Source organism: Trichomycterus rosablanca, chromosome 23 (assembly GCF_030014385.1).
Source record: "Trichomycterus rosablanca isolate fTriRos1 chromosome 23, fTriRos1.hap1, whole genome shotgun sequence".
NCBI lineage: Eukaryota > Metazoa > Chordata > Actinopteri > Siluriformes > Trichomycteridae > Trichomycterus > Trichomycterus rosablanca.
Genome location: NC_086010.1, coordinates 1467501 through 1480305, shown reverse-complemented (window position 1 = coordinate 1480305; position 12805 = coordinate 1467501). Strand labels below are relative to the sequence as shown.

General features: G+C 44.3%; 1 protein-coding gene across 1 annotated transcript in view; it reads left to right on the top strand.

Annotated features, from left to right (window-relative positions):
- Positions 1-1092: 1092 nt before the first annotated feature.
- kif13a (kinesin family member 13A) overlaps positions 1093-12805 on the top strand; it is a 49501-nt gene continuing 37788 nt past the window's right edge. The window contains exons 1-2 of the mRNA XM_062985324.1: positions 1093-1167; positions 1411-1501. Of these exons, the coding sequence (XP_062841394.1) occupies positions 1113-1167; positions 1411-1501 (146 nt within the window). The 5' untranslated portion in view covers positions 1093-1112. The remainder of the gene's footprint in view (positions 1168-1410; positions 1502-12805) is intronic.

Below are 12805 nucleotides of genomic sequence, written 5' to 3'. Positions count from 1 at the left end.
TGTCAGGCTTTCTATCACGACCAGGCACACCACACCTTAAACACAGCTAAAACAAGTGACATTATTGAGTTGCCTATCATGTTGTAACCCAACTTTAGTTCCTACAGACTATCAGTAGATTTTAGAATCAGCAATATTATCTGCTCTAAAAAACACATCATTTATTTATTTCTTCATTTTCTGCATCATTTAACTGATAAAGCACAATCCAGCTCACTTGAAAGTTGAGTTTTTAATCCTATTTTATAGGGTTTTCTTACGATTTCTTGTTACGAATGTATGTTTAAAAATTAAGAATCGAACTACTTTATCCGTCTATAAAATTATTAAAACTAAATATTCTTGATTTTAAGATAAATTCGATTCTGGAGAATCGAAGCTGTGCTGGCTGTGTTTCAAATAGCACCATACACCCTGCGCTTGTGCACTATAAGACCTTGACAGTAATGTTTTTCTCACACTACTCAGTGCACTACGTTTTCAACAGAGTTGATTTTGTAATACAGCCCAAAATTCATCTTTTTTTTCTGAGTCTGTGATTTGTTCCCAGCTTGTGTTTGGGACATTAGTGACCTGCTCTTGTTTGCGGATTTAAAAGTTTATTTCGCGTTCCAGCTTGGATTAAAATGTAATTTTAGAAGAAGTTGGAACGCATTTTATCACTCTCGGACTGATCCCAGTGAAAGATGGCGGTCGGGATGCTGACCGAAGCTGGATTTCTGGGCTGCATTACAAATCGCACTGGATTTGATATTTAGTGCACTACGATTGAGTGCTAAGTGATGTGCTGTCGCGCGCGCGATGTCGGGAGGGTCTAGAGGGCGTACGGGGGCGATGAGGACGCAGCCCGTCAGCGGGTCTTCCTAGCGAGATAGCTAGGTGGAAAAACGGGGCAATTATGTTGGAGTTTTGATGAGTTGTTTCTCGGGTATGGTGGGGATCATTCTGGGGGGTGTTTCGCAGGGCTTCTGCGCCCATTTCGCAATCGGACACTGTACACAGCGGCTGCTTTTTCTGGATTAATTTGCAGAGACTTTTCGTTATTCGGACTCGTATGAACGTTGGAGCTAAACCCTCATATAGGTCACCGAGGCACCGAAAAGTGCTTAAAAATGTCGGATACTAAAGTAAAAGTGGCTGTCAGGGTCCGGCCCATGAACCGCAGAGGTAGGTGGATTATAAAAGTTTAATTCTAAACAAAATAGTCATCAGTTTGAGCAGAATAAAGCCTCCTATAAAGTGAATGCTGCATCATATTGACTCATGGCGCAGGGAGACTGAAGTTGCACTAGTTTTGGACACGAGTTGTTTTAAATTGTTAGACATTCCTAACATGTGCATGATATGTTAATGTCTGAAATGTCATTGTAAACAAGCAGGGTAACTTTTTACACTGATGTGTGTGTGCAGAGATTGAGCTGAGCACTAAATGTGTGGTGGAAATGGAGGAGAATCAGACCATCCTGCACCCTCCACCTTCCAACGCAAAAGAGAACAACAGGTACAATCACTCACTTTCACATTTGCAGCCCTGATTATAAAAACAACAACAAAACAATAGATCTGGTTATTTCCTGACAGTGTGAACAGCAGAAATCGCTCTGACATTATTGCTTCTTTTCTGTGTGATCCAATGTGATGCTACTTTAACAAGCAGGTCTGAGTTTCTGAATATGTTTACATTCAAAAATATTTGCATGCAAAAAAATGTCAGATTTATCTGATTTGTGGGGGTGGCACTCACAGCAAGAAGGTCCTAGGTTAGATCCCCAGGTGGGGCAGTCCATGTCATTTCTGTGTTTAGTTTGCATGTTCTCCCCGTGTCTGTGTGGGTTTCCTCCGGGAGCTCCGATTTTCTCACACAATCCAAAGACGTGCAAGTGAGGTTAACTGGAGATACAAAATTGTCCAAGACTGTGTTTGATATTAAAACTTGAACTGATGAATCTTGTGTAAGCAGTAACTACCGTTTCTGTCGTGAATGTAACCAAAGTGTAAAACATGACGTTAAAATCCTAATAAATAAGTAAATATCTGATATGTGACTCTGACAAGCATATATACACTTATACAAAGCCATGATTATCCAAATAGTCATGTGATCAACATACTTTTCAGTAATCCAAATAATCTGAAAACGCCTTGCATTTTTGACCATTAATTGGGTTTTTGGCTTATTGATGTAGGTGTTCTTTATCTGAGATGTTAGAAGAACCTTCACTGCCTTACACTAGGCTGGATTCTAACAAACGTCTTATTTGGTTATTAATGCATGTGTATCATTAGTAGTTTCCACCATAGAGATAAAATAATAAAACGTATAATTAACAGAGAGATTTGAGTAGCTTGATTGAAACTAATAACATGAAATAAATCAGTCAGTTATTGAGTAGATAATTCTGGCTAACAGAATGAAACCATGTTTTAATCTGTCCATCTGTGATCAGACGCAACTCCTGCAACTCCTGCAACAGCAACTCTTATTGTCTGGTCCAGGCACCTGCAGAAAATCCTTAAATAATAGTGTGTCCCTCTGTACCTGCCAAATCAAACCAAAAAACATAAAAACAGGAATTATTTTATGAATACACGACCAACAATAAGTAGATATAATTTACGTACGGTGTCGTACATACCAGAATCAGTTCGGTAAGCGAAAACTGGTAGTAATGTAGGTCTGTCGTAAAAACAAAGTGTCGTAAAGCAAACCTTTGCAAAGCGACACACATGTATTTGGGTAGAGCTGTGGGTTACCAACTGCAGCTCAACCATGTACCCACTTTTGGGCTGCGTGGGTTTCGTCCGGGTGCTCCGGTTTCCTCCCGCAGTCCAAAGACGTGCGAGTGAGGTGAATCGGAGACACTAAATTGTCCAAGACTGGACTTGTGTTTGTTATAACCTTGTGAACTGATGAATCTTGTGTAATGAGTGACTACTGTTTCCGTCATGAATGTAACCGAAGTGTAAAACATGACGTTAAAATCCTAATAAACAAACAGACAAACAGACTCTTAACCCTTTCGGCTCTGCTCTGACCCCAGCTTTCGAAGTAGCTTGGATATGCTGAAAAAAAAAGAGTTTTATTGTACTGTATGAATATAAACATAAGCTGTCCCATCTGCCCTAGATCATTCATAAATAATTAATGTGCATTATAACATGAAATTTTCATATTAGCATGTCTTGGTGGGTAAAACAGTTAAACTAAAAGAGAACTTGGTTAGATTTACTTCTCCAAACAAAGATCAGAACTGTCTTAGCTACTCTTATTTTTACATAAACGAAGCTGTTTTTATATTTGCTGTTGAGGAAATGCTCCAGACTGGCCTGTTAACTGATTCTTGTGCATTTCCTGAAGTGACCATAAATGCATTAATAATTTTGTAAACATGGACGGAAGACTGACCGTGGCCGCGGTGATTTGCTGTGCTGGATTTACTCGCCGTGCGTTATTAGCATTGCGGCTCTGTAAGGTTCACCGTGCTTCACGTTTGCGTCTGAATAATCGGCCGCAGCTAAATTCGAGCTGGGCACCGTGCCCGGTTTCAGCTGGGTGTGTTTGCAGCAGTGAGATGCATACCGTCTATTAAAGTCTACACGCGGGTCGCTCTCACACTGAATATCCCGTCTATTAATGTACGACGTCCTCGGTCGGCACCGGACCGAACTGCTGGAGGTTTGTGAGATATGTGAGGTGCGGCTGTTACACCCTGACACACGACTAAACCCTGTCAAAGTGTTTTATTCAGAACAGAGAGACCGTATCAGCTCGGGATTCACATTCCAGCGTCTGAGTTGGTGTAGTTCAGTCTGGACGCACCTATCGGGAGCAAACAGAGCCGTTTCATCTGTGTTAGTACTCATTTATTAACTATTAACGCATTAACGTTGATGAATTCCGCATCCTTCACCCTGTTCCTGATCTTGACGCCTGGTTTGCATAACACGCCACCTTACAGAGCAATACGCTAGCCATACTTCTGAATCCAGATCCGTCCGTATCGTACCTGACGTCCTGCTGTTTATTTCCAGATCCACAAGGGGCAGGAGGCGTAGTCGCTAAAAGTGAAGCTATGACGGCGTTCTCTACCAGACGCTGATCACAAACGCCAGGCTAAACGTCCTGCTGTGGTTGATGTGAGGTTTCAAAAGATATCCGCTTGTATTGATCATTTAGCAGACGCCGTTATCCAAAGCGACTTACAGTACTGTGACAGCATACAGTCTAAGCAATTGAGGGTTAAGGGTCTTGCTCAAGGGCCCAACAGCAGCAACCTGGCAGTGGTGGGGCTTAAACCAGTGACCTTCTGATTACTACTCCACTACCTTAACCACTGGGCTACAACGACCAATCATTAGTCTGCACTGTTTCTGGCTCTACTCACACAGTCGATATCTAGAGCTCTGGATATCTAGAGTTTGAGTAGGTCTGCTATCAGCCGGCCGGGCGCCTACATAGACATGCTTGGCTGTGTGTCTGAAAGCGGAGGGACGATGGCTGAAACAGGGTTCCTTGTCGCTGGGAAAATTCTGACCCCTACTGACCGGTTGAGGCGCCTGCACATTGTGGGGGGGGGGGGGGGGGGGGGGTTGATCACGGATGGTAGGGCGTGGCTCTCCACACATGATCCACCCTCTGGAAAGAAGCGATCATCCGTGTGTGTTTCGGAGGGGGCGTGTGACGGCCTCGACCCCCTCGAAAAAAAGAATCGCACCCCTTATCTGTATTTGGGACAGATTGTGCAGAAGTCTCTCCGTCTCCGAGGCGGCGTCCTGACCCTGAGCCGCCGCCGCCGCCGTTCTCAGGTTAGTGATGAACTTCACGGCCTGATGAGCACAGGAACCGAGCTTCAGTCACGGCAGGAAATCCCTCCTGTTCTGTGCCGATGTGTTTACACGATTCACCCGCAGAGAAAATAAGAGAGTTGCAATCAGCGCTGCGTCGGCTCTAACTAGCGTGCGCTCGGGCATGACGTACACACACATTAGCCCACATTAAACCCACGTTCAGAGCAGATCGGCCGACTCGGGGGCTTTTATCTTCTCACACACACTCGAGCATGACGGAGCTCTCGGGGCCCGTAAACACACGTGCACTTTAATGTGGCCGTGAGCCGATACACATGATATATAAGGGCCTTGCTCAAGGGCCCAACAGTGGCTGACCCACAATCCACTAGGCTCCCGCTGTTTCTTTAATTCTTTAATGTAAGTAGTGTTTGTGTTGCACAGGCTCAGGGTCTTGAGGACTGAACTTGTTTTTCTTGTGTAACTGTGAATTTATTCAGATACACATGCAGAAGATAGATTGGCCGCTGGGTTTGAGGTGGATTGGAGATCGGAAGGATTGTGTGGGTGTGTGTGGTGGGGGGGGGGGTTATATATATATATTTGGGGAAAAAAAAAACTTTAGTTTAGAGTGAGCCTGTCGGAATTTGTGGCCATTTGTGAGGTCAGGCACTGGTGTGGACCCGGAAACCCTGGCTCGCATTCGGCGTGCCAATTCATCCCAATGATATTTATTGGGGTTGAGATCAGGCCTCTGAAGTTCCTTGATTTAAACTCTTAGCTTTAAGCATGGGTCACAGTCATGCTGGGACAAGAAGGACCTTCCCCAGACTGTTGGAACAAAGCGGCTGGACTTGATGAACCTGATGATCAAGAGGAGCGTCCACATACGCGGTGTAAATATGTGTACGTTTCATTTACATTTATATTTTCTGCATTTATCAGGCGCCTTTATCCAAAATGACTTACATTATAGTGACAGTATACAGTCTGAGCAACTGAGGGTTAAGGGCCTTGCTCCAGGGCCCAACAGTGGCAACCTGGCAGTGGTGGGGCTTCAACCAGCAACTTTCTGATTACTAGTCCAGCATCTTAACCACTAGGCTACGGCTTGTTTCAGTGTCAAGGTCTCATTTTTCCAAATGTGTAACCTCATGACCCCCCCGATCTCTGAGCCCCTCAGCTGCACCTCAGCACCCGCCTGTGTTTTGGATCAGTGAAGTTCTGTAGATGTTCCTCTCCTCGGTTCTCCTCCGTGTCTCTTTGTTCTTTTGCTCCGTGTCTCTCACACTTCAGTCTGAGTGAACAGTGTAATAGGGAGGAGTGAGGGTGCCTGTAGGGTACGTGTGTGTGTGTGTGTGTGTGTGTGTGTGAGGGGGGCATGAAGGGGGAGTCCCGGTGCTATTCTTCGAGTGTCTGCACCACACCGGCGCTGGCTCTCCGGTTTCGGAGTTTTTCCTTGAGGTGTTGCAGACAGGCGCAGGTGAAACACGAGCACGGCAGACGGAGCTGGAGCGGAGGAGAGAGTTAAACCCCCCCCCCGGGCTGAGGATCAGAGGATTTGTGTGTGTGTGTGTGTGTGTGTGTGTGTGTGGGGGGGGGGTATTAGTGTAGGGGCTGATTTTTAATAAATCCTTCAGCCAAGGGTGACTAATGGTAGAAGCAAACAATCGGACTCGAAAGCATGACGGCATGCACCCGTTAAAGAGCGTTTCTTTATTTAAAGGGGAATCGTTACGCCCCGCAAACATGGCATGGCAAAAATTGTGTGTGTGTGTGTGTGTGTGTGTGTGTGTGTGAAATGAAGGCTGTGCTGAGGGGTTTTCCAGCCTAATAAAGATCAGAGGAGGCTGACAGGTGTTTCCCTCCCCTGCTATCCCATCATGCTCTGCTCCAGGGCTTGGCGGATGAGGTGATTAGTGAGCCTCGGAGCATCAGAGGGATTTCATTCCCACATTCCCGTCTCTAACGTTCCCACAGTGTCACGGTATCCACTGTGATGTCACCTGCCCCACCGACCGTTCACAATCCTGAGTGATCGCACGAGAGGGGCAGAACGACACCAACCCAACATCCCTGATTACCGCAAATCTTTATGACTTTGAACCCTCAAGCTCTGAGCCTCTGTGTGTCTGTAGTCGGGGTGTCCGGGTCCCAGGGTTCGAACCCGGACGCAGCCCGGGTGACCCGACTTATTGTGACAGAACCCGTTGCTCTGCAATCTGAGGTTCTTAATTAATTTATTCTTATTTATCTATTTTAATATTTCGTTTATGCATTTTCTTCCGTCCAATTGCCCGACTGCATCATGCCTCCTCTGCACCAATGCCGATCCCCGCTCTGATTGAGAATTGGAGAACGAAGCTAACCCACGCCCCCTCCGACACGTGGCCAGCAGCCGTATGCATCTCATCACCTACACTTTGACGAGTGCAATACGGATCAGCTCTGTGTACGGAGAGACGCTCTTTCCCGTCTCTGTGCAGGCGCCCAAATCAGCCAGCAGAGGTCTTAATTGCATTAGTTATGAGAGAGACCCTATCCGGCTTAATCCCACCCCTGTATGAACAACAGGCCAAGTGTTGTTCATGTGGCCGCTCAGCCTTAGCCGGCAGGCAGAGCTGAGATTCGATACGATGTATTCGAGATCCCAGCTCTGGTTCCAGCGTGTGTTTTTACCACTGCGCCACCTGAGCGGCTTTATTTTTATTGCTATATTTTATAAGCGTTTGCATTAGGAGCAAAGCTTTGTGTAACAGACCCGCAGATTTCCCTACAGCGCCCCGGCCTCTTTGTCTTAGGGGTGGGGTTGTGTTTAAACAGAGCTCAGATGCAAATTGTGTGTGTGTGTACACGCCCTCTCCATTAGTGTACACGAGTGAGGCTTGGGTATTATTGTTTGTATGAATCATAATTCACCTTTCGTTACACTGCACGTCCAAATGTCCAAAAGTATGTGTTTAGATGTCAGTGATTGTTAGTTGCAAGTGATCGTTGATTGTTGGTGATCGTTGAATGTCGGTGATTGTTAGATGTCAGTGATTGTAGTTGCTGGTGCATGTTAGATGTCAGTGATTGTTAGATGTCGGTGATTGTTAGATGTCGGTGATTGTTAGATGTCAGTGATCGTTAGATGTCAGTGATCGTTAGATGTCAGTGATTGTTAGATGTCAGTGATTGTTAGATGTCAGTGATTGTTAGTTGTCAGTGATTGTTGAATGTCAGTGATCGTTAGACGTCCATGGTCATTAGATGTCTGTGATCGTTAGTTGGTGGTGATTGTTAGTTGTCAGTGATTGTTAGATGTCTGTAATTGTTAGATGTCAGTGATCGTTAGATATCAGTGATTGTTAGATGCCAGTGATCATTAGATGTCTGTGATTGTTAGTTGCTGGTGATTGTTAGATGTCAGTGATTGTTAGATGTCAGTGATCATTAGATGTCTGTGATTGTTAGTTGCTGGTGATTGTTAGATGTCAGTAATTGTTAGATGTCAGTGATCGTTAGATGTCAGTGATCGTTAGATGTCTGTGATTGTTAGTTGCTGGTGATTGTTAGATGTCAGTAATTGTTAGATGTCAGTGATCGTTAGATGTCAGTGATCGTTAGATGTCTGTGATTGTTGGTTGCTGGTGATCGTAAGATTTCAGTGATCGTTAGATGTCTGTGATTGTTGGTTGCTGGTGATCGTTAGATGTCAGTGATCGTTAGATGTCAGTGATCGTTAGATGTCAGTGATCGTTAGATGTCAGTGATTGTTAGATATCAGTGATCGTTAGATATCAGTGATCGTTAGATATCAGTGATCGTTAATGTAAGTGATTGTTAGATGTCAGTGATTGTTAGATGTCCGTGATCATTAGATATCTGTGATTATTAGTTGGTGGTGATTGTAAGATGTCAGTGATTGTTAGTTGGTGGTGATCGTTAGTTGTCAGTGATTGTTAGATGTCAGTGATTGTTAGATGTCAGTGATTGTTAGTTGGTGGTGATCATTAGTTGTCTGTGATTGTTAGATATCAGTGATTGTTAGATGACTGATCGTTAGATGTCTGTGATTGTTAGATATCAGTGATTGTTAGATGTCAGTGATTGTTAGATGTCAGTGATCGTTAGATGTCAGTGATCATTAGATGTCAGTGATTGTTAGATGTCTGTAATTGTTAGATGTCTGTAATTGTTAATATCAGTGATCGTTAGATGTCAGTGATTGTTAGATGTCTGTGATTGTTAGATATCAGTGATTGTTAGATGTCAGTGATTGTTAGATGTCTGTGATTGTTAGATATCAGTGATCGTTAGATGTCAATGATTGTTAGATGTCTGTAATTGTTAGATGTCTGTAATTGTTAATATCAGTGATCGTTAGATGTCAGTGATTGTTAGATATCAGTGATTGTTAGATGTCAGTGATTGTTAGATGTCTGTAATTGTTAGATGTCAGTGATCGTTAGATATCAGTGATTGTTAGATGTATGTGATTGTTAGATGTCAGTGATTGTTAGATGTCTGTAATTGTTAGATGTCTGTAATTGTTAATATCAGTGATCGTTAGATGTCAGTGATTGTTAGATATCAGTGATTGTTAGATGTCAGTGATTGTTAGATGTCTGTAATTGTTAGATGTCAGTGATCGTTAGATATCAGTGATTGTTAGATGTATGTGATTGTTAGATGTCAGTGATTGTTAGATGTCGGTGATCGTTAGATGTCAGTGATTGTTAGATGTCTGTGATCGTTAGATATCAGTGATCGTTAGATGTTGGTGATTGTTAGATGTTGGTGATTGTTAGATATCAGTGATCGTTAATGTCAGTGATCGTTAATTTCAGTGATTGTTAGATGTCGGTGATCGTTTGTTGCTGGTGATTATTAGTTGTTGGTAATCGTTAAATGCCTGTGGTTGTCGGTTGCAGATGATCATTAGTTACTGGTAAACAGTTTGTTTACGGTGTTTGTTACTATTCAGGGATTGTTCTTAATGATTAATAGTTCCCGTTGATTGTTAGTTTTCGGTAATAGTTAGTTTGTTGCGGTGACAATAACACCTAGCATAAAGAGTCACTTGACGTTTGCTTGGATCATTGACTCAATTACATGTCCTGGAAGTGAAGATGGTCGTTCCAGGACCTTGTTGTCTGAGACAGTGTGGCGGTAGGTGAACACGTCTGAGATGAAGTGCTGTGATTGGACAGGCGTCAGGATTCACGGCGGCGTTTTAATCTGAGCGTAACGTTTCGCTCCCCATGTGAAGGAAATCCTGAGCAGAACATCAGCCGTGTTGTTGTTTATCTGTAACCATGTGATCAGATCAGCAGCAGGATCTCAGCGCTGAACCTCGTTCTGTATTTGGAAGCTCAGTTGATGTGATTTCTGTTCTGGTTGCTGCTGGGATACGACTGAGCTCGGGAACTATGACCATCCTGCCGTCACAGAGCCAGAAACACACTCGTCCCTTTTAATGCCCTTTTTTTTCCAGTGGGGGTCTGAGAACCAGCCTCGCCCGTCTCATTCCACAGTCAGGAGAGATTTCACAGGAACTCAGATCAGATCAGATATCAGGAACCAAACAGAATCGGTCATGTGATGCGTCTCCAAACCGCTTCCACACGTCCGGTTCCAGTGGAACTTTTATTCCACTCAGAGAACTTGAGTAGGTTCCGTCACCTCTTCCACAAACACACACTGATTCATTGATCCAGATTTCCTAAACGGAGCTTTGCAAACTAAACAAACACAAGAGAGAGCAAATCTGGGTTTGGTTTCATCTTTGGGTTCAGGTTTGGTTCTGGCTTTGGGTTCTGCGTTCGTGCCTTGAATTTGGTCCTGGTTTTTTGTCCTGGCAGGGCTCTAGAGTGCGACCAATTTGGTCGCACATGCAACCTAATTTCTCAATGGTGCGACTAAAAAAAATCTCAGGTCGCACCGGTGCGACCAGGCGTCCGAGGGAAAAAAAAACAACAACAGACACATTAGGCCAATATCATGGTCTAAACCAATCAGAGATAGTGAAGGGCGGGACAATATTGTAGCGGCGATATGTAAGCAACATTCAGCTCAGCCAATCAGAATGCAGCACCAGGTTTATACACGTGCGTTCGGATGTTCTGCAGTAAGTTTAGTTTTGTATATGAGACTCGCCGGATGTCCCCAGAATGGAAGTTCGGGTTCTGGAGCTCGGCGGTGTAAAGTGTTGTAACGCTCACTTAAGTCCTGACTAAACAGTTAAAGTGACTCGACCCTGTCGTGTGCCTTTATTCCCACACCTCCACCACCGCACAGCAAAAGACCCGCAGCATCCCCACCGGACAGCGGCTAGGTGAGCCGACCCTCTACAGTAGCAAGGGGCTAATGCTAGCGGTAAAGTGCCGCGACAGCGAAAGTAAAAACACGACAATATTTTCGTTAATAAAATATAAAAATAACTAAAAGACCAAAATATATTACAATACATGTAGTCAAAATACGCAGTGATTGCACCGCAAGCGATTTTGGGAATCTGTGTAAAAGATTTAGTAAAGCCGATAATATAATGCACTGCATTTAAGATTACACTCTAACACACACACAAACATATACATATAATTTTAAATATACACACACATATAAATAGATATACACACATACATACACATTTACTCTATTATTTTTATAATTTTTATAAAAAATAATTGCTATAATTAGTCTGTAATACTATAATTAACTGTAAAGAAGACAGTGGCCGGCAATAGTATATTTGTGACTGGTTCTAATACATTTCGAATTGAAAGGCTGAAAAACCCAATGCATCTATAAAACACATTACATGTGGCGATAAATGCACTGCCCAAGTGTCCCCTCTCCCCACTGCCTTTCATTGTCAGGCAGCAGCAAACAGATCATCAGACGAGGCCATGTTGAGCAGATTGTTAGTGATTTACAAGTCAATATTGCCTGTGTGGACAGTGATAAAAAAAAAAAAAAAGTGAACCTGTAAAACTGCGGTGTTAAATGCGATGCAGTCGAAAATTTGGGTGCACCTAACTTTTGTGCTGGTGCACCTAAGAAAAAAAGTTAGGCGCACCAGTGCAACCAGTGCAAAAAGTTAGTCTAGAGCCCTGCCTGGGTTTGGTCCTGCTTTGGGCTCTTGGTATGGTCCTGGCCTCTGGTCCTGGCTTCAGGTGCTGGGTTTGGTTCTGTATTTGGATCCTGGCTTTGTGCTTTGGGTTTGGTCCTGGTTTTTGGTCCTGGTTTTTGGTCCTGGGTTTGGTCCTGGTTTCAGTTACTGGTTTTGGTTCTGCTTTCAGGCCCTTGGTTTGGTTCTGTCTTTGGGTTCTAGCCTCAGTCTTGGGTTTGCACCCTGACTTTGTGTCTTGGGTTTTGGTAGTGACTTCAGTCATGACCTCGGGTCCTGGGTTTGGTTCTGGATTTGAGACCTGGGTTTGGTTCTGGGTTTGGTTCTGGCTTCAGGTTCTGGCTTCAGTTCCTGGGTTTGGTTCTGGCTTCAGGTCCTGGGTTTGGTTCTGGATTTGAGACCTGGCCTCTGGTCCTGGGTTTGGTTCTGGCCTCTGGTTCTAGCTTCAGGTCTTGGTTTGGTCCTGGCTTTGGGTCTGGGTTTTGGTCCTGGCCTCAGTTCCTGGGTTTAGTCCTGCTTTCAGTCCTTGGTTCTTGGTTTGGTTCTGGGCTTGGGTCCTGGGTTTGGTTCTGGTCTCAGTTTTTGGGTTTGGTCCTGCTTTCAGGTCCTTGGTTTGGTCCTGGCCTTGGTTCTGGGTTTGGTTCTGGCTTCGAGTTCTGGGTTTGGTTCTGGCTTCAGGTCCTGGGTTTGGTTCTGGCTTCAGGTTCTGAGTTTGGTTCTGGCTTCAGGTTCTGCGTTTGGTTCTGGGTTTGGTTCTGGCTTTAGGTCCTGAATTTGGTTCTGGCTTCAGGTTCTGGGTTTGGTTCTGGCTTCAGGTTCTGGCTTTGGTTCTGGCTTCAGGTCCTGGGTTTGGTTCTGGCTTCAGGTTCTGGTTTTGGTTCTGGGTTTGGTTCTGACTTTAGG